The sequence below is a fragment of the Chlorocebus sabaeus genome, chromosome 21 (genome assembly GCF_047675955.1).
Source record: "Chlorocebus sabaeus isolate Y175 chromosome 21, mChlSab1.0.hap1, whole genome shotgun sequence".
In the NCBI taxonomy this organism is placed as follows: Eukaryota; Metazoa; Chordata; class Mammalia; order Primates; family Cercopithecidae; genus Chlorocebus; species Chlorocebus sabaeus.
Window position 1 is genome coordinate 90,436,728 of NC_132924.1, and position 25,649 is coordinate 90,462,376.

General features: G+C 34.3%; 1 protein-coding gene across 1 annotated transcript in view; it reads left to right on the forward strand.

The window, feature by feature from the left end:
- Positions 1–25,649, forward strand: part of CFTR (CF transmembrane conductance regulator) — a 188,297-nt gene that overhangs the window by 101,943 nt on the left and 60,705 nt on the right. The window contains exons 12-18 of the mRNA XM_073009299.1: positions 8,648–8,742; positions 11,276–11,362; positions 12,855–13,578; positions 15,853–15,981; positions 19,561–19,598; positions 20,270–20,520; positions 23,406–23,485. Coding sequence (XP_072865400.1) covers positions 8,648–8,742; positions 11,276–11,362; positions 12,855–13,578; positions 15,853–15,981; positions 19,561–19,598; positions 20,270–20,520; positions 23,406–23,485 — 1,404 coding nt within the window. The remainder of the gene's footprint in view (positions 1–8,647; positions 8,743–11,275; positions 11,363–12,854; positions 13,579–15,852; positions 15,982–19,560; positions 19,599–20,269; positions 20,521–23,405; positions 23,486–25,649) is intronic.

The window sequence follows — 25,649 nt, forward strand, 5'->3', positions numbered from 1 at the left end:
AGATAGCTGGATAAGAGATAAATATAGAAAATTTAGCTTTTTTTTTCTACTTGCAGTAACCCTTTAGGAATTAAAATGGAAAACTAATAACTATTTGATTCATAATAGTAGCAAACCATAAAATATTTAGACAAAAATCTACTAAGAAATTTATAAGATATATATGGAGAAAATTGAATTGAATAAACCCTTATCGAAGTATGTAAAACAAGACCTGGATTAATAGAAAGATCATGATTTTTCATAAAATTTTGCATCTTAAAAATGTGAACCCTGTCCAAATATATGCACATTTAACAAAATTATAAATACAACCCAATAATGTTGGTTTTGAAATTTTGTTAATTGGAACTTAAATTTCATATAGGAAGAAAAAATAAAAAATAAAAAATATTTAAGAGTGCATGCTTTGTATACAAATTGCCTTAATTGGAATCCTGGCTCTATCATTTATTAGCTGTGTTATCTTTGGGATGACATCCATCTTTTCTTATAGATATGCTTAAAACAGTGCCTGACATACAGTAAGCACTAAATATCCATTAGCTATTCTTCTTATTATTTATGTTATTAGTATTGTTAATATTTGTTATTATATGAGAAGACTAAATGACCAAAGAGAGTCAAGAAATTTATGAATAAGATTTATGCTTTGTCAGATATTAGAGCCATTAAAAAAAACCCAAAGTGCCAAAAAACCTGGCAAAATGTTAATATAGGAATAAAAAAATGGATCTTAGGAAATATGAGAATATGATATATGATAGATGCTAAATGAATTCAGTAGAAAAAATATTAATTTAATAAATCATGCTTGCTATCCAAGTAAAAGAAAATGAGGTTAGATTTGTGTCTCATACCAAATATAACCATAAATTTTACCTTGATTAAATTTTTTAATTAAAAAAGAGCAATAATATTTGAAAACAAATATAGGATCCTCAATGTATATCAGTTACCTGAAGGGTGGGTAGTACTTTTCAACAAATATAGGAATTAATCACTTGGAATACTAGAAGAAAAAAGGATAGCAAACAAATACAGGAATTCCAATTTCCAGCAGATACAGTGATTTCATGAAATGTTAACTGTGCACATGATAGATGGTCTATGGATAGTATAAAAGAGAAAAGAAAATATGTTTTTTAACATATGCAGCAAAAAAGGTTGTTAACATCTATTACATACAAATAAAAATGAATATATAACACAAAATTCAATAAAAATAGGCATTTCACAGGAGAGCAATTCAGATGTTCAGTATTTACAATTTCATAGGTATTAAGGAAAATACAAACTAAAATGGCAAATTAGCAAAAATTGAGGTGTGATTATATTAATATCTATTGGTGGTGGTGATTATGGGGAAACAGGTACTTTCAAAACTTGCTAATGTAAATATAATTCTTTTGGTTGTTTTGTAAAGGAACCTGGCAACGTCTTTTAAAAATAAAGAAAACACGTACTTTTGACCTAGCCATCCCATTCATGAGAATATGTCTTAGAAAAATAAGATCACAAAATCAGAGATTTATGTGCAATGATATTATTGGTAGGTTCTTTTATGAGGAGGAGTGTGGATAGTAAATGCCAGGGAAAGTCACATAGCACCTAATAAGTGTATTTATGAACTACAAAAGCTTACACTTTCAGTCTAGTCTAGTCCAGACTGCAAATAAATATGAGCAAGTGAACTCAAGCACAGAATTGCTTGAAGGCAGGTTGCATCAATCTGCTTTCTTACAGTATCCTGATATTGACTTATCAAGGAAGTTACTGTGGTGTTGATTATTAAAATATTTATGTATCTAGGTATTTTTCATTCAGTAGTTTGTTATTCAATTAGCAACAAGTGTAGGGATTTAAAGATATTCTTGTTTGTTTTTACTGCTGAAACATATTCTAGTGGAAATTTCAAATAAACAATTAGTCATCCTAAAAGCAAGTCACATTTTCTCAGAAAAGACAAGGTAAAGAACTTATATGTCCTCCCTTAATTCGTTTATAAGAATATAAGATGAATAAAAATATCATAGCACAATTTAGCATTGTAAAATAAAATTAACTGGTCATTTCTAGTGTGGTCATGCTTGGAAGGTGAAAGAAGTCAAGATCTTGTCTGGGAACATCATGTCTACCTTGACCTCACCCTTAAGAATCCTAGCCTTTAGTTTAAAATCACATGGCTACATACACACCAACTTCAACAACAGTACGTCTGGCAAGGTCATGCAAACCTGGGACTTGAGCTTCTGATTCTAAGTCCAGTGCTTTTTCTGGACATCATCTCTTGTACATTCCTTATGATGATATGCTATGTGATCAGGCCTTAAAATCTGCTTTTTTTTTTCTTTTTGTAAAGGCAGAATGGGGCATATTATCACGTCAGGTAAGCATTCTATTCAAGGATAAATGGAAATGAATGTCATATATAGGTCACTGATAAATATCTCATTACAAAATTATGAGAGTTACCAATGTTTGAGTAACTTAATATACAATGTTTTTACAACTGTTAAAGGAAGATATTATCATCCCCATTTTATAGATGGACAAGTTAGGGCCAGAAAAGACTTCCTCAAAGCTGTTAGTCCTGTAATGGAGACAGGGCTAGAATACAGGTCATTTTGCTCTTTGACTAATGTTACCATTCATGTTTTGTATTTTGTGTAAAGTTTTATTTCATTTTACTTTATTTATTTTTTGAGACAAGATCTTACTCTGTCACCCAGGCTGGAGTGCAGTGGAGTGATCACAGTTCATTGAAGCCTTGACCTCCTGGGTTCAAGTGATCCTCCCACCTCTCAATCTCCAGAGTAGCTAGGGCTACAGGTGTGTGCCACCATTCCTGGCTAAATTTTGCATTTTTTGTGGAGACAGGGTTTCATTATGTTGCCCAGACTGGTCTTGCACTTCTGGGCTCAAGCGATTCACCTGCCTTGACCTCCCAAAGTGCCAGTATTACAGGCTTGAGCTACCATGTCCGGCCAAGTTTTATTTTAGAATTTAAAAAAAAAACAAATTTCACTTGGATTGTTACATTTTATCTCATTGCTTTATATTTATAGAATTGCTTTATAAATGCCACTTTCTTAATTTTCATAGTTAGCACTCTTTATTAAACATAAACTATTATCTGACCCAGGTTTTTAAGAGGAATTGAGTCAGAGACCTGTTAAGTAACTGAGATTTCACAATAAGCCAGACAGACCAGAGTTCAAATTCTGGGTCTCACATTATCCAATTCAATATTCCAGCTTTGTTACTTATTGAGCAACCACTACAAACACAGTTTACATGACATCTGATAGCTCTCAAAGTGGATTTTACAAACATAATTCAGATTTCAACTCAGCAGTGACTCAGGAGGAAGGACACTTGGATGCATTTCTTTATGACATTTTTCCCAGAGTACACACAACCTGCAAGATCTCCCAAGTATCAGGGAAGGTTTCACCCTGAGGAATCCCATTCCCTCTAATCTGGGACAAGGCGAAGGAGAGTACTGTCTCTCATCAGCCATCTCACGAGGCAGGCCTGGGCCCTCCTGGAATGCATGCCATGGCTTACTGACTGAAAGTGTTGAAAAGACCAGGCACTGCGGCACACTACACTATTCTTAAAATAAAAAGAAATCAGAGTAGCTTGTGGTTATAATTGAAATGGACAGAGTAACGTGGTGCCAAGAAACTATTAGCAATTACTTCCCTAAATCTCTCATTTTCTTAAAGCATTTTCTCCTTTTCCTCAACAAGGTTTAAGTTAGGATTTGAAGAATGATAAGACTAAAAGGAGGGTTGTTTCTGGTCTTTGGAGGAATTTGATGTTCCATTCGATCTGAGTGTGCAAAGCCTGAGTTCACATGAGATCTTCTGATCTCTTTCTCTAATATTTTTCACCTTATTCATACAGGAAAAAAGGAGGGGAATACTTTATTTTCATTCTCCCTCCTCCTATTTCCTTGACTTGTTTAAAATGTAAATGTTATAGACACCTAAGATAGAAATTTGACTGAAACAGCCTCTTAATTATTTTCTTAAAAATTAATGTAATAAAATCACATTGTAGTCTTTGGACATTTAAATCTAGAAGGGGTATTTTCTTTTTCTTTTTTAAAAATTTAATTCAATAGTATTTGGACTACAGGTGGTTTTTTTGTTACATGGATAAGTGCTTTAGTGGTGACTTCTGAGATTTTGATATACCCGTCACCTGAGGAGTGTCCACTGTACCCAATATGTAGTCTTTTATCCCTCCCCCTGTCCCAACCTTCCTCTATTGTCCCCAAAGCACATTTTATAATTCTTGTGCCTTTGCAACCTCATAGCTTAGCTCTCACTTATAAGTGAGAACGTGCGATATTTGGTTTTCCATTCCTGAATTACTTCATTCAGAATAAATTGTCTCCAGCTCCATCCAAGTTGCTGCAAAGGCCATTATTTCATTCAGTTTTTTGGCTGAATAGTATTCCATGATGTATATATGCCAGATTTTCTTTATCCACTTGTTGATTGACAGGCATTTAGGTTGGACCCATATTTTTGCAGTTATGAATTGTCCTGCTATAAATATATGTGCATTTTTTTTTCCATATAATGACTTCTTTTCCTTTGGGTAGATACCTAGCAGTGGAATTGCTGGATCAAATGGTAGTTCTTTTAGTTCTTTAAGGAATCTCCATACTGTTTTCCACAGTGGTTGTACTAGTTTACAATCCCACCAGCAGTGTAAAACTGTTCCATTTCCAGCACATCCATGCCAACATCTATTATTTTTTGACTTTTAAATTATAGCCATTCTTGCAGGAGTAAGATTGTGGTTTTAATTTGCATTTCCCTGATAATCAGTAATATTGAGCATTTTTTCCTGTGTTTGTAATTTGTTTGCATATCTTGAGAATTGTCTATTCTGTCTTTTGCTCACTTTTTGATGGAATTATTATTATTGTTTTTTCTTGCTGATTTGTTTGAGTTCCTTGTAGATCCTGGATGCTAGTCCTTTATCGGATGCATAGTTTATGGATACTTTTTCCCACTCTGTAGGTTGTCTGTTTACTCTGCTGATTATTTATTTTGCTGCACAAAAGCTTTTTAGTTTAATTATGTCCCATCTATATATTTTTGTTTCTGTTACATTTGCTTTTGGGATCTTAGTCATGAACTTTTTGCCTAAACCAAGGACAATAAGAGTTTTTCCAATGTTATCTTCTAGAATTATGTTTTCTGGTCTTAGATTTAAGTATTTGATTTATCTTGAGTTAATTTTTGTATAAAGTGAGCGTTGAGGATCCAGTTTCATTCTTCTACATGTGACTTGCTGGTTTTCCCGGCACTATTTATTAAATAGGGTATCCTGTCCCCACTTCATGTTTTTGTATGCTTTGTCAAAGATCAGTTGGCTTTAAGTATTTGGCTTTATTTCTGGGTTCTCTATTCTGTTCCATTGGTCTACTTGCCTATTTGTGTACCAGTACCTTGCTGTTTTAGTAACTATAGCCTTGTAGTATAATTTGAAGTTGGGTAATGTGATGCCTCCAGATTTGTTCTTTTTGCTTAGTATCCCTTTAGCTATGTGGGCTCTTTTTTAGTTCCATATGAATTTTAGAATTTTTTTCTATTTCTGTGAAGAATTATGATGGTATTTTGATGAGAATTGTATTGAATTTGTAGATTGCTTTTGGCAGTATGGTCATTTCCACAATATTGATTCTACCCATCCATGAGCATGGGATGTGTTTCCACTTCTTTGTGTCATCTGTGATTTCTTTGAGCAACATTTTGTAGTTTTCCTTGTAGAGATCTTTAACCTCCTTGGTTAAATATATTTTCATGTATTTTATTTTATTTTATTTTATTTCATTTTTTACAGCTGTTGTAAAAGGGATTGAGTTCTTGATTTGATTCTCAGCTTGGTTGTTGTCAGCAGTGACATTTTCTAAAGTATGGACTGTAGTTCCTTATCTTCTATCTGTTTCTTATTGACACCTTCACTTTTCTTGTCCTTTTTTCCCACTATTATCTTCTTGACTTTTTAATATATAGATATCTGCTTCTCCTGACAATTTTTGCTTTTCCAATTTTCTTTCTTTTTCTCCTCTGCACATATTTATTTATTTTCTTCTATGTAGTTCTTTATTTTTAACTTAATATTTGATTAACTTACCTTCCCTGTCTCTCTTCCTTCTTTCCATAAATTTTCATTAGTTGCCTGTGCTAGGCTAGGATTCTATACCCTCTAAATCCATAATCTGTTTTCTATAGTCAACTGTGTTATAATCATACTGTCAAGATAATTACTTATTTTTAGTACTTAAAAATATTTTGAAATTTTAACCAGTTTAACTAATACAATGTTGAGTTCAAATCTGAAAAAACAATGGAAAACTGTAATAATTTTAGCAACCTCCTGCTTTTTAATAATGTATTAGAAAATTTGCCTCTTTTTCAAAAGCCTACAGTGAATCTATTCATACAAGGCAAAAGCAAACCATTCTCTTCATTCTCTTTTTTTCCCCAAAAGATTTAAGTGCTTTTTTGTTTGCTTTTTTTTTTTTTTTTTAAGATATAGAGTCTTGCTCTGTCACCCAGGCTGCAGTGCAGTGATGTGATTGTAGCTCGCTGTAGCCTCGAATTCCTGGGTTCAAGCAATACTCCTACTTCACCCTCCTGAGTAGCTGGGGCTACAGGTGCATGCCACCACGCCCAGCTAATTTAAAAGAAAAAAATTGTGTAGAGATGGGTCTTGCTATGTTGCCCAGGCTAGTCTCAAACTTCCGATCTCAAGCATTTCTCCCACCCAGCATCCTGAAGTGCTGAGATGATAAGTGAGCCACTATGCCCAACCAGATTTAGTTTTTAAAAAGAGAATGCGATTTGAAAAGGGAAAAATGTGAGGCAGGAGAGAAGAAATACACACATGAGCTGTCCTGTAATTGCTATAAAACTGAAATCATCTGCCTCGCTAAAGGAGCACTTCCATGAACACCTCTAAATTACCTCATTACCTTCTAAATTAGGTGTGAAGTCTACCTTCTAAATTATGAGTGAAATCTACTGCAGTTCTTGTTATTTGGATGGAATCCTAGGCACGTGGTCCAGTTCATGAGTTGAACAAAAGCATGCTCATTTAGGCCAGGTAGAAAGAAAGAGCAGTGTTTTACAGGTCTCATAACCACAGAAGGTCCTCCCCATAAGCAGTGCTTATGGGTATTAATGACCTCTCTCTATTTTATTTCTCCAGTGCCTGAGTAGCAGAGTCCACTGAGTCCTGCTACATCTCCTCCAACATGTCAGCATTTTTTTTCACAGGCCTTTTGTCACTCTAGATCAGAAATGTTGGTAGCAACAGTTCCTTGAGGGCAGTGGCTAGCATGATTCCAGCCAACAAGAACTGCCAAATGGTTCTCAATACAAATGACTACTTATTAATCTATTTACTTTGTGCATTTGGAGTTTTGCATGTGAAGTCCTATTTATGTCCATATGATAGATAAATGAAACAAATGAATAACAGAAGTAACCATTTTGACACTTTAGATATAGATAATATTGGATTATTTCTGGATTGTGAAAGAAGAAGGAAGAAGCATATGGAAGAGAATTTTTAATAGAGGGGAGGAAGAAGGAGGTGGACACAAATGTACAAGGATGGGAGGAGAAAAGGGAGAGAGCCTTTTTTTTTTTTTTTTTTTTTTTTTTAAGGCTAATGAGAGTTTACTACCTATCTAACTCTTCTCATTCTTCAAGACTCAGACCAAATCCCATCTGTTTGAAAGCCTCTAGGGTATTCTATCTATTGTATACTTCAGTTATGTGCAAAATTAATTTGCCAATAATTGTGAACTGTTTTATAAACTATCTTAAAATGGTTAGCTAATCTTTGGGATGGTATTTAGCCTTCTCCAGGATTATGACTTACCTTCTAAATTAGACATATAATGCCTAGGAGTCAAGGACTATTTCTCATAAATTCCAATCTTCTTTTACAATGCCTAGAATGGCTGTTGCCACAGAAATGTTCATTACCTGGGAGAAAGGATGACAGGAGAGGCAGAATGAGTGGAGAGAGGTCGTGGGAATGAGGTGCTGAGGATAGATGAGGAAGAAAGCTGTTTTAGTAGGGAGGATAGGTTAGAGAAGTATGGAAAGGAATTGCCTTGGAAACATGGAAGCCCAGTGAAGATACTTAGATCCTGCAGAGGTGTGAATAGTGTCCTTTTAGTTTATCTTATTAGGAGGTTGATTCATTTTGGGAGATTTCTTTTGAAAAGAGTGAACTTAAATTGGAGAAAAGTGCATTTTAGTATGTTGATAGCATTTGAATTTGTAAAATGGACCTATGGATGATCTACACACATTTATATGCCTATAAATATATACATGTTTTATGTTTTGGTATTTTATAGTTATTATTTAATGATCATTAATGACATTTTAAAAATTAAAAATTTACATCTAAAATTTCAGCAATGTTGTTTTTGGCCAACTAAATAAATTGCGTTTGAAATAATGGAGATGCAATGTTCAAAATTTCAACTGTGGTTAAAGCAATAGTGTGATGTACGATTACATTAGAAGGAAGATGTGCCTTTCAAATTCAGATTGAGCATACTAAAAGTCACTCTCTAATTTTCTATTTTTTATAATAGGATATCTCCAAGTTCGCAGAGAAAGACAATATAGTTCTTGGAGAAGGTGGAATCACACTGAGTGGAGGTCAACGAGCAAGAATTTCTTTAGCAAGGTGAATAATTATTAGTCTAACAAGCATTTACTATAAATGTCATTCATGTAAAAAAAAATTACAGACCTTTCTCTATTGCTTTATATTCTGTTTCTGGAATTGAAAAAATCCTGGGGTTTTATAGCTAGTGGGTTAAGAATCACATTTAAGAACTATAAATAATGGTATAGTATCCAGATTTGGTAGAGATTATGGCTTATTCAAAATCCATGCCCATATTTTGGTGTCTGTATATTTGTTTGCCTCATGGTATAGTTTACTACAAATGGAAAACTCTAGGATTCTGCATAATACTGGCAAGAGAAGATGTAAATATCTGTGAGTTCCATCATGGACCCCGCCACTCCAATGTGCACACCAGCTTTAGGCTTCTTGGTATAGATAAACATCTACTTTCAAAACTTTTCATCATAATTTTCATAGCAAAATTGGAAGGCAAATGATGTCACTTAGCTTAACATCTATAATATTTAAAATAAACAGGACAAACACATTAACATTGTTTGGGGAGGAGGTCCCTTAGTAGAAACACTCTTGGTCCAAGCCTTTTAAAACTGTTAAAGAAATGTAAATATAGATAATGTATGTCAAGGAGAGAGCTTTGTGGTTAAACTGTAACTTTCAGTTTAAACAATTATTGGTGACTCTGATGTCAAATGTTTCTCAAGCTTTATCTGAACAAAATTCTTCTCATTTTGTTGCCAAAGTCGTTAACAAGAAATCACATTTACTCATTGATGTGTTGGCTCCTTTCCCTTACTTTCTGTTGCTTTCCAAAAGCTGAGACTGGTAACTAACCCTCACTGAGCACCTGCAATTGCCTGGGAGTATTCTAGTCATGTGTGTATTTTTGTGTGTAATCCCCTTATAGCTCTGCAAAGTAAGAATTGTTCTCCCTGCTTTACAGAAGAGACCATAAGATAATTGAGGCTGTTAGATGTTAACTTGCCAAAAGCCACACAGGAAAATTGTAGGGTCACAATTTGAACCAGGTCCTTTTGATTCTTTACATTAAACCATGCTTTGATCTTAGAAACACATTGTAAGGTAATAAATCAATAGATATGGATAATTCACAGACAAGATAATGGCTTCTAAAAACTATGGAAGTTGATTATTTTTATCTGTGAGCCAAAGTAAGATTTATTCTAAGTATTCCACAAATTTAGATAAGATAGAGTATATGGCTTCTAGACATCCAACATAGAATTGAGTTTGTGTTACCAGTTTAGGATTTGGTTTTGCTGTAAGGTGCACATACTTTGAGGAACTACAAATAATTGTCTATTCTTATTCTGATCAGAATGTGTAATGTGTTGTCCAGTTTGGGATTAAGAATTTGTTGTTTCTAATGTCATAAGAAACTTGTCATACATGTGAGGGAGAGAATTAAGAACTTAGTGTGGGAGATGGAACTGTGTGCATTTTGACGGGATCCATTACGTAGCTCTTGCATACTGTCTTCAAAAATAAGTTACACTATAAAGGTTGTTTTAGACTTTTAAAGTTTTGCCATTGGTTATTTAAAAATTTTAAAAATTGGTTTTAAAAATTTCTTAATTGTGTGCTGAATACAATTTTCTTTTTTACAGAAGTACCAAAAATTACATGTATAAACACAGAATCCTATGTGCTTGAGATATAAGTAAGGTTACTAACAATCACACTTGAAAAATGTAAATGTTATGAAGAAATTGTCTCATTTCTATTAATATGAGAACTGTGTCTTCATCTTTATTACCGTTCTAAGGTCAACTCAATGTAGATTTTACTTGCTTATAGTTTCATATTTTAGCTAAATAGTAAAATAATATGGATATACATTTTGTTGTGAATTATTCATACTTTCCTTATTTGGAACTTTTATAAATATGACATAGAGACTGAAACTACAAGGAACAAAATGCAATATCAATTCTACAGTTGTGGCAGCACTGCTATCAATTTGTTGATAGTGGTTAACACTTAGAAAAACATTTTTAAAATAATTTCACATAAGTACTGTAATTCATTAGCTATCTCTGACATTTTACAGTTTGAAATACTTTATTTTCTTCTTGGTGTCCTCACCAAAACCCAACATCTTCAAGGGCAGGAACTGTATAATTTTTGCCATTGTATTTTGAGCACATAGCATGGTACTTGTCTCTAAATAGATACTATTGTTAAAAGTTTTTTTTTTTTTTTAAGGTAATATTTTATAGTGTATGCTATGGTACAATTCAGTTTGTGACTTTTGCTAGTTTATGCCACTTACAGTTAGCAAAACCACTTCAGCAGTTCTTGGAATGTTGTGAAAAGTGATAAAAATCTGCAACTTATTCCTTTATTCCTCATTTAAAATCATCTACCCCAGTAAAAACATGTATAAAAGAGCTACTTCTGTACCACTTTTGAGAATAGTGTTATTTCAGTGAATGGATGTAGTGACCATATTGTAATGCATGTAGTGAACTGTTTAAGGCAAATCATCTACACTAAAAGACACAGGAAATAGTGAGGAAATGTAATTTAATTTCCTTTTTCTTTTTAGAGCAGTATACAAAGATGCTGATTTGTATTTATTAGACTCTCCTTTTGGATACCTAGATGTTTTAACAGAAAAAGAAATATTTGAAAGGTATGTTCTTTGAATAACTTGCTTATAATGCTTATGCTAAAACACAAGAAAGAAAGTCTATCCCATCATAGATTGCATTTTACCTCTTGAGAAATATGTTCACCATTGTTGGTATGGCAGAATGTAGCATGGTATTAACTCAAATCTGATCTGCCCTACCTGGCCAAGAGTCAAGATTGCTTTCATTAAAACCTTTTCTGACCACCTCATGCTAAACCAGTTTCTCCCATTGCTATACTGTTATAGCAATTGCTATCTATGTAGTTTTTGCAGTATCATTGCCTTGTAATATATGTTACTTTAATTGATTATTATACTTAACATTCTTATTTACTTTTTTGTGTTAGTATTTTACTCTATCTTCTCCTTAGTAAACTTCTTAAGAAAATACATATGCTAAGTGTTTTACTGGTTTAATGTAGGTGAATGCTTAAACCACTCATCTACCTCAATACTTCTTTGGAGATCTCCTCCTCAGTCACACAGAGCTCAGGAATTATATTTCCTTGGAACTCCTGTTAGGGTCCAATATACATGAAATTCCCTAGACAGACAGACAATCAGTATATGGCTTGATTTCAAAGTTTCAAAATGATTTCATGGACTATCAAATAGTTTATTGGGAGAACAGTTATATACTCTTCTAGAAATAAAGATTTAAGCAATAACGATGTATATGTGTATAAAATGGCTGGATTATTCCTATAAGTACCTTTCTTAGAATTTAGTTACATTTAAATCCAAGATACTATCTTTACAACCCTGAGACTGTGAAAAGTAACTTCTATCAATATAAACTTTACTACATTTGTATTGTGTTAGTGTGTTACAGTACAAACTAGAACAATGTATCTTTCTATATGATATATTACATAATGCCTTAAAAAACTGGTATTTCTTAGATGATTCTAGTCAGGATTTACTTCTAGAACAGATTAAAGTTTTATTAGAGGAGAGTCAAATTAATTATCCAATTCTCAGTTGTTATTGTTGCTGTTTTATTTTTAGCAAAACAGATTAGTCTTACTGTAAGCACTTGAGAAATAAATTGGTGGTCAGCCTAAAATGTAAACAAGAAATTAATAGAAAATTTAAAGAACAGCAGAGCTCTGACATTTAAAAGAAATGAAGTACAAATCTCTAGGGACCTTAAAGGTCATCTAATAATTTCCTCATTTTCTAGATAAATAAACTGAGACCCAGAGGATAAATGATTTGCTCAAAGTCAAATATCTACTTAATATAGGAAATTTAATTTCGTTCTGAGTCTGTTAACATGCAACTTTTCAACATAGCATGTTATTTCATGCTATCAGAATTCACAAGGTACCAATTCAATTACTACAGAGTACTTATAGAATCATTTAAAATATAATAAAATTGTATGATAGAGATTATATGCAATAAAACATTAATAAAATGCTAAAATACAAGACATTATTGCAATAAAGTATTTATAAAATTGATATTTATATATTTTTATATCTTAAAGCTGTGTCTGTAAACTGATGGCTAACAAAACTAGGATTCTTGTCACTTCTAAAATGGAACATTTAAAGAAAGCTGACAAAATATTAATTTTACATGAAGGTAGCAGCTATTTTTATGGAACATTTTCAGAACTCCAAAATCTACGGCCAGACTTTAGCTCAAAACTCATGGGATATGATTCTTTCGACCAATTTAGTGCAGAAAGAAGAAATTCAATCCTAACTGAGACCTTACGCCGTTTCTCATTAGAAGGAGATGCTCCTGTCTCCTGGACCGAAACAAAAAAACAATCTTTTAAACAGACTGGAGAGTTTGGGGAAAAAAGGAAGAATTCTATTCTCAATCCCATCAACTCTGTACGAAAATTTTCCATTGTCCAAAAGACTCCCTTACAAATGAATGGCATCGAAGAGGATTCTGATGAACCTTTAGAGAGAAGGCTGTCCTTAGTTCCAGATTCTGAGCAGGGAGAGGTGATACTCCCTCGCATCAGCGTGATCAGCACTGGCCCCACACTTCAGGCACGAAGGAGGCAGTCTGTTCTGAACCTGATGACACACTCAGTTAACCAAGGTCACAGCATTCACAGAAAGACAGCAGCATCCACACGAAAAGTGTCACTGGCCCCTCAGGCAAACTTGACTGAACTGGATATATATTCAAGAAGGTTATCTCAAGAAACTGGCTTGGAAATAAGTGAAGAAATTAATGAAGAAGACTTAAAGGTAGGTATAAATTGCTTGTGGGTATTTCACCACATAGGGTGCAATTGAGTAGAATGCAATATGTAGCATATAACAAAATTTACCCAAATCATGGGATTAGGATAAGGTTTATCTTAAAACTCAGACAGTATGAAGTTCATTAATTATGCAAGCAACTTTAAAATGTAAAATAACAAATGATTTCTTTTTGCGATGGACATATCTCTTCCCATAAAATGGGAAAGGATTTAGTTTTCAGTCCTTTACTAAACCAGTGATAATTGTGACTATAAGTTAGAAAGCATCTACTTTATTACCATCTTGAACCTTCTGTGGGAAGAGGTGCAGTATAAGTAACTGTATAAATAGATAGTAGCTTTCATTATTTATAGCTCGCAAAATAACCTGTATGGAAGTAGCTTATATAAGGTATATAAACATTTAGACTCTTGATGGGACTCACATTCTAGTTTGTGTATCAGTCTTGTCTGAATTTAGCTAGTGTGGGCTTTTTTTATCTTGTGAGTTTGCTTTATACATTGGGTTTCTAAAAAGATTTCTTTTAGAGAATGTATATGAAGCTCAACATGTACTAGTGCCAATCTTCAGACAGAAAGTTTGTTATATTAGGTCTTAAGAATAAAAGCATTTTATTTTTAAAACAAGAAATAATGTAAAAAGGAGAGTTTTTGTTATTTTAGTAGAAAACTTAATGCCTTGGATGAAATGAGCCATGGGCAGGGTTGTAATTAATTGATATATTTAATAGTATAGATCATTTGAGAATAATGTGACCTTTGACAAGACACAAGCCATTAACATCTCTAGGCTGAAGTTTCCTTCTTTGTAAAATGAGGGAATAAAATAGATCCCTAAAGTGCGTAATTTTATTATTTCCATACTTTACGAAGGTTTCCTAAATGATAATTCATCTATATAGTGTTTGTTTGTTTGTTTGTTTGAGATGGAGTCTCACTCTGTCACCCAGGCTGGGGTACAATGGCATGACCTCGGCTCACTGCAACCTCTGCCTACTGGGTTCAAGCAATTCTCCTGCCTCAGCCTCCTGAGTAGCTGGGATTACAGGCATGCACCACCACACCCAGCTAATTTTTGTATTTTTAGTAGAGAAGGGGTTTCATCATCTTGGCCAGGCTGGTCTCGAACTCCTGACCTTGTGATCTGCCCGCCTCGGCCTCCCAAAGTGCTGGGATTACAGGCATGAACCACTGCGCCCAGCCTGAGCCACTGCGCCCAACCCATTTATATAATTTAATATCAATCTAAATGAATTTCTCAATCCTGAGCCTAAAAATTTACTTGTAAAGAATGATAGCCTTGACTAATAATAGTTTCTATTTATGGATTGCATCTAGTTCTAGGTGGCATACATTTAGTCCCCACAACTACCCTGGAAGGTACTTAAAATTTTTCACATTTGCAGATAAGGAAATTAAAGTTCAGAGAAGTTCAGCAACACGCTTGAATTCAAGCGGCTCCTAGGCTGTTAATGGTGGAGTTTGGGTTCAAATTCAGATCTGTCTGACTCAAAAAATGCATACTCCTAACCAGTGCACTATATCCCAATACCATAGGACCTCTTCTTTGTGATTCATAGTGCTTTCCTATGAGTTTTGTTGATTCTGTGAGAAACAAAACTATCTTTTTCCTTTGGACTATCTGGAATCTCTCTTTTTCAAAATTTTGAAATGTATCTATATGCCAAAAGACAAAGATTTCTAGAGGAATAGGAATATGCCTAGGATGAGAATTATGTAATTTAAATCATAGTTGCAAAGAGAGATAGTCCTAAGTTACTAAGGAATGTTCAAACACAAATGGGCTTTCAGTCTATTGGAAGACCTTTATAGTATATACAGTGCAGTATACTGACCTGTACTTGTCCATGGACCCCTGAAGAAACAGGTTAAATCAAAGAGAGTTCTGGGAAACTTCATTTAGATGGTATCATTCATTTGATAAAAGGTATGCCACTGTTAAGCCTTTAATGGTAAAATTGTCCAATAATAATACAGTTACATAATCAGTGATACATTTTTAGAATTTTGAAAAATTATGGTGTTTCTCAGTTTTAATAAAGCTGTGTTGCTCCAATAGACATTATTCTGACTATAAAATGACATCATACGTGGCATTTATACTGATTTATATTTGTTAAAATACACTTAGATTCAAGTAATACTGTTCCTTTATTTTCATATATTAAAAATAAAACCACAATGGTAGCATGAAACTGTATTGTCTTATTGTAATAGCCATAATTCTCTTATTCAGGAGTGCTTTTTTGATGATATGGAGAGCATACCAGCGGTGACTACATGGAACACATACCTTCGATATATTACTGTCCACAAGAGCTTAATTTTTGTGCTAATTTGGTGCTTGGTAATTTTTCTGGCTGAGGTAAGAATGTTCTATTGTAAAGTATTACTGTGATTTAAAGTTAAATTAAGATAGTTTCGAAGGATGTATACATATATATGCACACATGTAAATATGTATATATACACATACATATATATGTATACATGTATGTGTGCATATATACACACATATATATAACTATGTACAAGTATGTATATATTTATATATTACATATATTTGTGATTTTACAGTATATAATGGTATAGATTCATATAGTTCTTAGCTTCTGAAAAATCAACAATTAGAATCACTGTTGATATTTTACTATTTTGTATTACATATAAAATATATTTAAATACAAATATAAGAAGAGTTTTTAATAGATTTTAATAATAAATGTTAAGATTCAAAAACTCAAAAGTAGAAGGCTTTTATTTGGATTGACATTAAACAATTAGAATCACTATTGTTATTTTATTATTTCATATTACATATCAAATGTATTTAAATATAAAGATAAGAGTTTTTAATAGATTTTACAATAAATGTTAAGAGATTAAAAAACCCAAAGTAGAAGGCTTTTATTTGGATTGAAGTTAAAGGCCAGGCATGGTGGTTCATGCCTGTAATCCCAGAATTTTAGGAGACTGAACGGGGAGGATTGCTTGAGCCCAGGGGTCGAGACCAGCCTGGGCAACATAGTGAGACACTGTATCTACAAAAACATTAAAAAATTAGCTGGGCATGGTGGTGTGTGCTTGTATGCTACCATTTACTAAGGAGGCTGAGGTGGGAGAATCACTTGAGTGTGGGAGGTCAAGGCTGCTGTGAGCTGTGATTGTGCCACTGCATTCCAGCCTGGGTGCCAGAGACAGACCCTATCTCTAAATAAATAAATAAACAACAACAACAAAAACACTGAAAGCAAATCTGTACTAAATTTTAAATTCATTTGACTCTAGATCATGGGTGTCTAACCTTGTGGCTTCCCTGGGCCACATTGGAAGAAGAAGAGTTGTCTTGGGCCACACATAAAATACACTTACAATAGCAGATGAGCTAAAAAAAAAAAAAGAAAAAAAAAAGTCCATGCATAATCTTTGTGATATCTGCCACCACAGATAAGCATAATAGTCCTCTCATTCAAAAGGTTGGACACAGCTGGTCTAGATATTTTATTGTTAAATATGCAGGCAATTACTATTTAAATGAAGATTTCTTTACAAAATGAGATTAAATATGTATTAGTGGCTTAGCATTCATTTTAGACAACCCTTTTAAAGAGTCAAATCACACACTTGCTTACAGAAATTTTGTTGTCTTCAATGTCCCCATTGTGGTTTCTTTACCAAGCCTCTACTGTTCTTCACATTGCCAACTTAAAAATAAAAAAGAGTGGGGGCGGAAAGAATGAAAATTGCATGGTAGGCCACAAGCTCAGATCCTCATCAGCACAAGAGGTGATAGTAGAAAAATAGTAATTTTTAAACAGTATGTTCACAATTATACAACTAAACAATTCATTCACCAGTGTTCACAATTCTATTGCCTTCTTTGAGCCAAAATTTCCATAGTTTTTCTTTTAGACTAAGCTCCTTTATGATACCATTGTGCCCATTTCTCATTACCATTGAGATGTATCATGAGCACGTCACATTCTGGTACAACTGCTAATCCAGGATGACAGTTTAGTTTTTTAAAATCCAACTAAGAGTCTTGTACTCATGACCAGAGAACCTAAAGAAAGGTTAAGATACATTTTGTCCTTGATGTAAGTGGTTTGTCTATTTTTAATTTTCCTAAGGTTCAAATTTCAATTTAGATTTTTGTTTTTATAGGTTAGGTAAAATATGCTTCCCTTTTGAAATATGAAGTATGTAGTCTTTTTAAAAACTTCTTCAAAGCTGTTAAAGTGAAAAAAATTAATTTGGTCTATTCAGTTTGTTAGCACTTACCATTTTGGAAAGAAAGTGACTCTACTTTTGTATTTTGTAACATTTTCCCTGCTATAGGGCAGTATCTTCTGTAAGTTCTTAGACATTAGCACCAAAGAAATAGGCAAAAAAATATATATTATGTTAATTCTTAGAACCCCTGCTTGGCAGTGCATCATTGACTAGATGGAGAAGAAATGAAAATAATACATTAGGAAGCAGTTTCCTGGTTCTTTTGAAAACACCTGGAGAGTCTTGTTGTTGACTGGAATATCTGAAGATCCTTTTTAATACTTTCTATTCTATGATTGTTAAGAATATTTTATAGAACTGCTTTATCCTGTTTCTTTATGACTTCCCTTCTGCTTGTTGATTAGAAATCCCTGAGTGGCTTTACATTATTAGTAGTAGATATGTAGTATATTCCCATAATACCACTGCTGCTATTGACTAATAGTAATTATTTTAGGGCAGCTTTATGACAGTTGGTTTATGTTTTAGGGTGTCATTTGACTTGTGAAGCATTGAAATCTGGATATTAAGCATGCTGTTTTCTATGTGGTATGGAATGATTCTTAAAGCCCTGAGAAAATTGAAAATAAAAATATTTTTCCTTTTTACCCTAGTCACCTATGACTGTCACTCTATCATAAACTGAATAAACCTTATAACCTGAAAACATTTTGAAAATGAAATGACAGAACTTGCTTACTCTATTGTTTCTATATGTACCAAATATTTTTAAAAAGTATTATGCTAAGTCCTTGAAAATATTTTGTTCTAGTCAATATAAGCAGTTTAGGTTGGTAGTTCTATGTGGAAACAGCCACGAAATAATTTTACATTATGATGACTAGACCAGTCTTTGAACATTACTTTGGTTATTGTTCCATTAGTAAATTACTGAAGGCAATCTCACTCTGTCGTCCAGTCTGGAGTGCAGCAGTGGTGTGATCTTGGCTCACTGCAACCTCTACCTTCTGGGTTCAAGCAGTTCTGGTGCCTCGGCCACCTGAGTAGTTGGAATCACAGGTGTGCGCCACCAGGCCTGGCTAATATTTTTTGGCATTTCTAGTAGAGATGAGGTTTTGCCACATTGGCCAGGCTGTCCTCAAACTCCTGGCCTCAAGTGATGTCCGCCTTGGCCTCCCAAAGTGCTGGTATTACAAGCGTGAGCCACTGTGCGTGGCCTGAAACTTGTAATTCATTTCCATTAATATTAATCTTGCCTTTTCCAGTAATTAATTGGTATCACAGGTATTAGTCCCCTATAATCATTGAATGGCAAATGAAATTATTTATAGCAAATAAACAGATTAATTATCTGCCAGCAGGCTGAGATTAGTTTCTTTAAAAAATGTTTATTATTTAAAACATTCAGCTGTGATCTTGGCTTTCTTGTGAGGTTCAATAGTTTCTATTGAATAAAGGAGATAAATGGCAAAGAATTTACTTTAGTGAAATTTGAATTCCATTAACTTAATGTGTTCTCATCCAAATAATAGTACTTAGAACAACTATTACAGCTACTGGACCCGGGAACACAAAGCAAAGGAAGATGAAATTGTGTGTACATTGATATTGGTACACACATCAAATGGTGTGATGTGAATTTAGATGTGGGCATGGGAGGAATAGGTGAAGATGTTAGAAAAAAATCAACTGTTTTCTTGTTCCATTCCAGGTGGCTGCTTCTTTGGTTGTGCTGTGGTTCCTTGGAAAGTGAGTATTCCATGTCCTATTGTGTAGATTGTGTTTTATTTCTGTTGATTAAATATTGTAATCCACTGTTTGTGTGTATTGTAATCTACTTTGTTTCATTTCTCCCAAGCATTATGGTAGTGGAAAAATAAGGCTTTTTGTTTAAAGGATGACCATTAGTTGGGTAAGGTAACACATACCTGTAGTCCTAGCTCCTCCACAGACTGACGCAAGAGGATCACTTGAGCCCAGGAGCTCAGGGCTATAGTGTTCTATCATTGTGAATAGCCACTGCACTCCAGCCTGGACAATAGAGCAAGATCCTATATCTAAAATAAAATAAAATAAAATAAAATGAATAAATTGTGAGCATGTACAGTTCCTGCAGTTTCTAAAGAATATAGTTCTGTTCAGTTTCTGTGAAACACAATAAAAATATTTGAAATAACATTACACTTTTACAGTTTTCTTCAAATGTTTTAATTTAATAAAGAACAACTCAATCTCTATCAATAATGAGAAAACATATCTATTTTCTTGCAATAATAGTAAGATTTTGAGATTAAGGGTGTACACTCTTCTAATGCAATATATTGTATTTCTTTAGACTCAAATTTAGTTCCATTTACATGTATTGGAAATTCAATAAGTAAGTTTGGCTGCCAAATAACAATTTCCCTTTTGCTTTACAGCACTCCTCCTCAAGACAAAGGGAATAGTACTTATAGTAGAAATAACAGCTATGCAGTGATTATCACCAGAACCAGTTCGTATTATGTGTTTTACATTTACGTGGGAGTAGCCGACACTTTGCTTGCTATGGGATTCTTCAGAGGTCTACCACTGGTGCATACTCTAATCACAGTGTCGAAAATTTTACACCACAAAATGTTACATTCTGTTCTTCAAGCACCTATGTCAACCCTCAACACGTTGAAAGCAGGTACTTTATTAGGTCTAAGAAATGAAACTGCTGATCCACCATCAATAGGGCCTGTGGTTTCGTTGGTTTTCTAATGGCAGTGCTGGCTTTTGCACAGAGGCATCTGCCCTTTGTTGAACCTCCTTTTGACTGGCATACACATTTCTCAGATATTATAGGTTATCATATGTTGTTGCTCCTAATATTTCTGTGTTAGATAATTAGAGTAGCTAGGTTTGTAAGAATGTGATGTTGGTGGGACTGTAGCAGCACAAGAAGGCCCTTATGGGTCAGTCATACCTCTCTTTTCAAATACTTGGTCTAGCTCTCTTCTGGGCATCTTGTTGCCAATATATAATATTGTTCAAAAGGGCAGGAAATTTAAAGTGATCAAAGAAAATATGTTTTTTTTGTATTGATTAAGTCTTTTGATGGGGTAGAATAATCTAATTTCATGTAACTGCTCAGTTATATGGTAGGGGGGATCCCAAATGTATTTTAAAACTATTTTTGTATTATCATATTTGAAGTAATAGAAAGTCAGAGTAGTAGAATAAAGATACTAAAAATTTTAAAAACTAATAAGATACTTTGGAAGAAATCAATTCTGTTGATTCCTCATTAGACAAATTTGCACTGAAAGACTGAGGTTAATAAGGATTCCCCCAAGTTTTTTCACAGCAACCTGTGAGCACTTTCTCTGTTGAGGCATTTACTCTGTGATATGAAAAGATGAGTAAGTCACAGTTCTTGCCCTGGAGGAGGTCACAGGTGAGAGGAGGAATTGACACAGAAACATTTGATATAAAGCAAGGAATAAATTCCAAGACTAAAATTTTCAGAAATCTAAAAAACTCAAGATAAGAAAAACCCATCATATTTTCTGGATGACAAAATTTCGGTGTTATAGTATGTAGGAAGATCTTGATATTTATTCTGAAGCCCATGTGTGTTGCTGAAATCTTGCCTCATTTGGATATACTCATCACCATCCTCTGTTTTGGAGCTAACAATTTTAGACTCAAGATGTCCAATTAATTGATCCATTGATTTTATTTTTTATGGAAATCTGAGACCCAGAGAAGGCAGGGGATTTCCCGCACATTTCTAGAAGAGTCAGACATGAGCCATGTGGCACAGTGGAAAGAACATGAGCATTGCCTGAGCTCTGAGCTGGCGCTATAAGAGCAGTGATCATGGGCAAGTAACTCTCCCAAGCCTTGGCCTCCTCACCTGTTAAGTGGGGAAAAGAATATTTCAGAGGATCTTTGTGAGAATGAAACAAGGCAATTTACTTGCCTACTACATAGCCAGTGGGAAATCAATATAAGTTCCCCGTGGTTCCCTTCTATGGGGTGTTGTTCCCACAGAGGGTGCACTGGCCATTCCACCTCTTCTTTTCCAAGCTCCTATTTCCCTTTAATGCTGTTCATAGTTGGTTCCAAACCATTTGAAATATAATAAGCACCAGGATGGTTTTTTCTTTCCACCAAAGCAAATTTGATTTTCTAAACACTGTTTATAAATACCAATGGCTATTTTTTCAATTTTTGATTATCATGAAAAGATACAACTATATTTAATTAAATATGCTAAAGAATGTATTAATAAATATGTATTAAATAATTCCTACATATAAGGCCTTTTTTCTTGGGGCTATGGGTGATACAAAATAAGTGTGGCATGATCCCATTGACCTCTAGCAATTTATAACCTAGAAAAAGAGTTAAGATATGTTTATAAGTTCCTGTGATATAAGACATGCATATAGTCATTATAACAGAGGTGCAAACAAGATGTATTAAGTATATCCAGAGGAGGAAGAGATTAATCCCAGCTGGAGAAAACACTGATGTTTTCTTGCAGCAGGGGCATTTGAGTTGAGCAAGGGAGGAAACAGATTTTGACAATGAGAGCTGAGGGGAAAGGGGTTTCAGGTGGAGGGAACCACATGGGGAAAGCAGGGAGGTAGGAAAGTGTAGAGTGTGTTTAAAGAATAGACCAGTTTGGCTGAAACAGGATATTTGAGCAGAGGAAGCTTGTACTAAGTAGGTGGGTTGAGGCCAAATTATGCAAGGCATTAAATATTAAACTAGGAATTTTGGACTTTATCCTGCAGTTTATGGGGGGTAAACGATAAGATTCAATATCACTTTATTGGTAGAGTATTATGTTACATTTTATCAAATTGTTTGTTTAATTCCTGTCTAGACAATGAATTTCTCAAGGACAAGGAGCATGGCTTATTCACCTCAGTTATTTCAGTGCCTAGTATTGTGCCTGGTACATAGTAGACACTTGTATATAACCTTTTTAAATTGAAGCAACAAGTTATCAACCTTACAAATGTGAATCCATGATTCAGATGACAGGTTGAAATGTAGATTGTCCACGAAGAGGGTAGAAAGAGAGTATGACAAGGGAGGACCAGACAGTGGGGCAGGCAGGGAGAGAGCAGCCAGGATTTCGGTAGAGGTATGTCAAAAAGGTATGGAAGTCAGAGGAAAAGGAGACCCCTATGTTATGGAATACAAATGGAAGAGATGGTGACAGCATATCCAGTAAGTTGTCATTAAATGCAAGGTTGCAAAAATAAGATTGTAATAGCAGGATGAATACCCACCTATTCATAACATAATTTATAGTAAAATCTATTTCAAAGACATTGGTTGTTACTTGAATCTTACAGGAATCTGAAACTTTTTAAAACGTTTAAAAGTACAAGACAATAACTTGAACACATAATTATTTAGAATGTTTGGAAAGAAACAAAATTTTCTAAGTCTTTATTTATCTGATTACATGCTAATTCTTATTTGGGTTCTGAATGAGTCTACTGTGATCCAAATTTAGTATTGAATATATTGATATATCTTTTGAGGAATTTGTCATCTTGTATATTATAGGTGGGATTCTTAATAGATTCTCCAAAGATATAGCAATTTTGGATGATCTTCTGCCTCTTACCATATTTGACTTCATCCAGGTGTGTAAAAATAAGTACTGTTAAGTATGTCTATTTGCCATGTTGTTTTTTAAATAATAACAAAAGCAAATGCAATTTCGTTTTCAATTTTTATTTGATTGAGAGTTGAAGTCCTGTCTATTGAATTAATTTTGTGATTATCCAAAGCCTTCAAAATAGACGTAAGTTTAGTAAATTCAATAACAAGTCAGAACTGTTTATCTGGCCCAGACCTGAGGCAATCCCACATTTAGATGTAATAGCTGTCTACTTGGGAGTGATTTGAGAGGCACAAAGGGCCATCTTTCCCCAGATCACTGGCCACAAAGTGTGACATTTTGGCATTGGCATCACTATTTTATGGAAGCCAACCTCCCCGCAAAAGGCCTGTATTAGAATGAAGATGGATTCCCTGGGTGGGTTACACTTGAAACTAGCCTCACTGTGAACATTTTGGCACAGAGTAGCTAGCCCATTCCCCCACAGTAAGGAAGGGAGAGAAGCAAAGATAAGTTTTTGAACAAAAGAAAGGGGAAAGAAAAATCTAGGGTTTTATGAGGGCTGTCCCTGAGTGAGATGTGAATAGGCCTCCAGGGAAGCCTGGCTCAAAGGCTGACTCTTTGGGTTGGGGTGACTGACTGGTGGTGAGAGTGGAGAAGAAAAGGGCAGTGGAGGAGGTGAAAGTGACCTTGAGACATCAGGTCTCCGTAAGTGACAGGATTTAAGGAGTGTTGTAAGCTGTGGTTGTTGGACCAGGTTTGAGCACAGCTTCCTGAGCTTCCTGACTGGTTTAGGTCAAGCTCCAGAGAGCAAATGCCACAGTCTCAGTGATCTCCCTGGAGAAACAGTTGGAATAGGATGCTGCCCATGTTGGGATGAGTCATTGTCCCCTCTTGCTCTTTCCCCACCCCTGCAAAATAATAATACTGTATTTGATTGAACATATAAAACAAAAGAAGTATTATCACGTAAGTGTGTATATATAACCAACATTGGCAGGTGCAGAAAAATCAGACTATCAGTTAGCCTCATCTGAAATGATTGACACAAGTATATTTACTGTTCCAAGTGAACTTTGGCATTTTGGATATCCTTCAGTTGTTCTGTTTAAAGATATAACTTAGAAGCAGCTGATGGAATATTTAAATCCATGCTTTGAATTCATGCATTCAAAGAAACATGTCCTGTGTCACTGAATGCTGACATTTGTTTTTCATGTTAAGAGTGTAAATAACTTGTCCCAAATATAATATTATTACATCAGATAAAAATTGGAATGTGAACCTCTTGACTTGATTTTGAAAGTATTTGCCAATGGTGCCTCTTGATAATTATTTGAGGCTCACTTCAGAACTCCTCTTAAGAGTTAATTTTTAAATATTCATTTTATAAATTAACATTTTTGACATACGTGATGGCTCTCAAATTTTTTCTTTTATGCCAATTTGAATCATTTCTACTCAATGTGTTTGTTTTTTGTTTGTTTGTTTTTAAATTGAGACGGAGTCTCACTCTGTCGCCCAGGCTGGAGTGCAGTGGTGCAATCTTGGCTCAATGCAACCTCTGCCTCCTGGGTTCAAGCAATTCTCTTGTGTCAGCCTCCAGAGTAGCTGGGATTACAGGTGCCCACCACCATGCCTGGCTAATTTTTGTATTATTTCACCACATTGGCCAGGCTGGTCTTCAACTCCTGACCTCAAGTGATCCACCTGCCTCAGCCTCGTAAAGTGCTGGAATTATAGGTGTTAGCCACTGCACCTGGCCCGGTTTAACTTTTAATGCCAAGATTCATTTGTTGTTGTTTCACAAATGATTAAGCAGAGGTCTTTTATATTAATTTACCTATTTTATTTGTAAGAGAGTCTCGTATTAAGAGAGCATAATATACGACAATCCAAATACAGTACAAATTTGGTTAATTTTGATTTTGTTAAATGATTAATCACAGGGGTCCTTTAAATTGTGAACTCCTCTGATTATACTTAATTGTGTTATACCTCTGGTTATACTTAATTTCAAACAAATGAAATTTAATTCTATTCATGACATTTCAGAAGCAGATCTGTTGCACAAAATAAAGCATACCTATAAGTTTTCTTTTTAAAAAAATATTTCTGTTCACTCTATTTTCTATTACTTTTCTCTTTTAAAATTTTTAATTTTATTGTGGCAAGTCCACTTAACA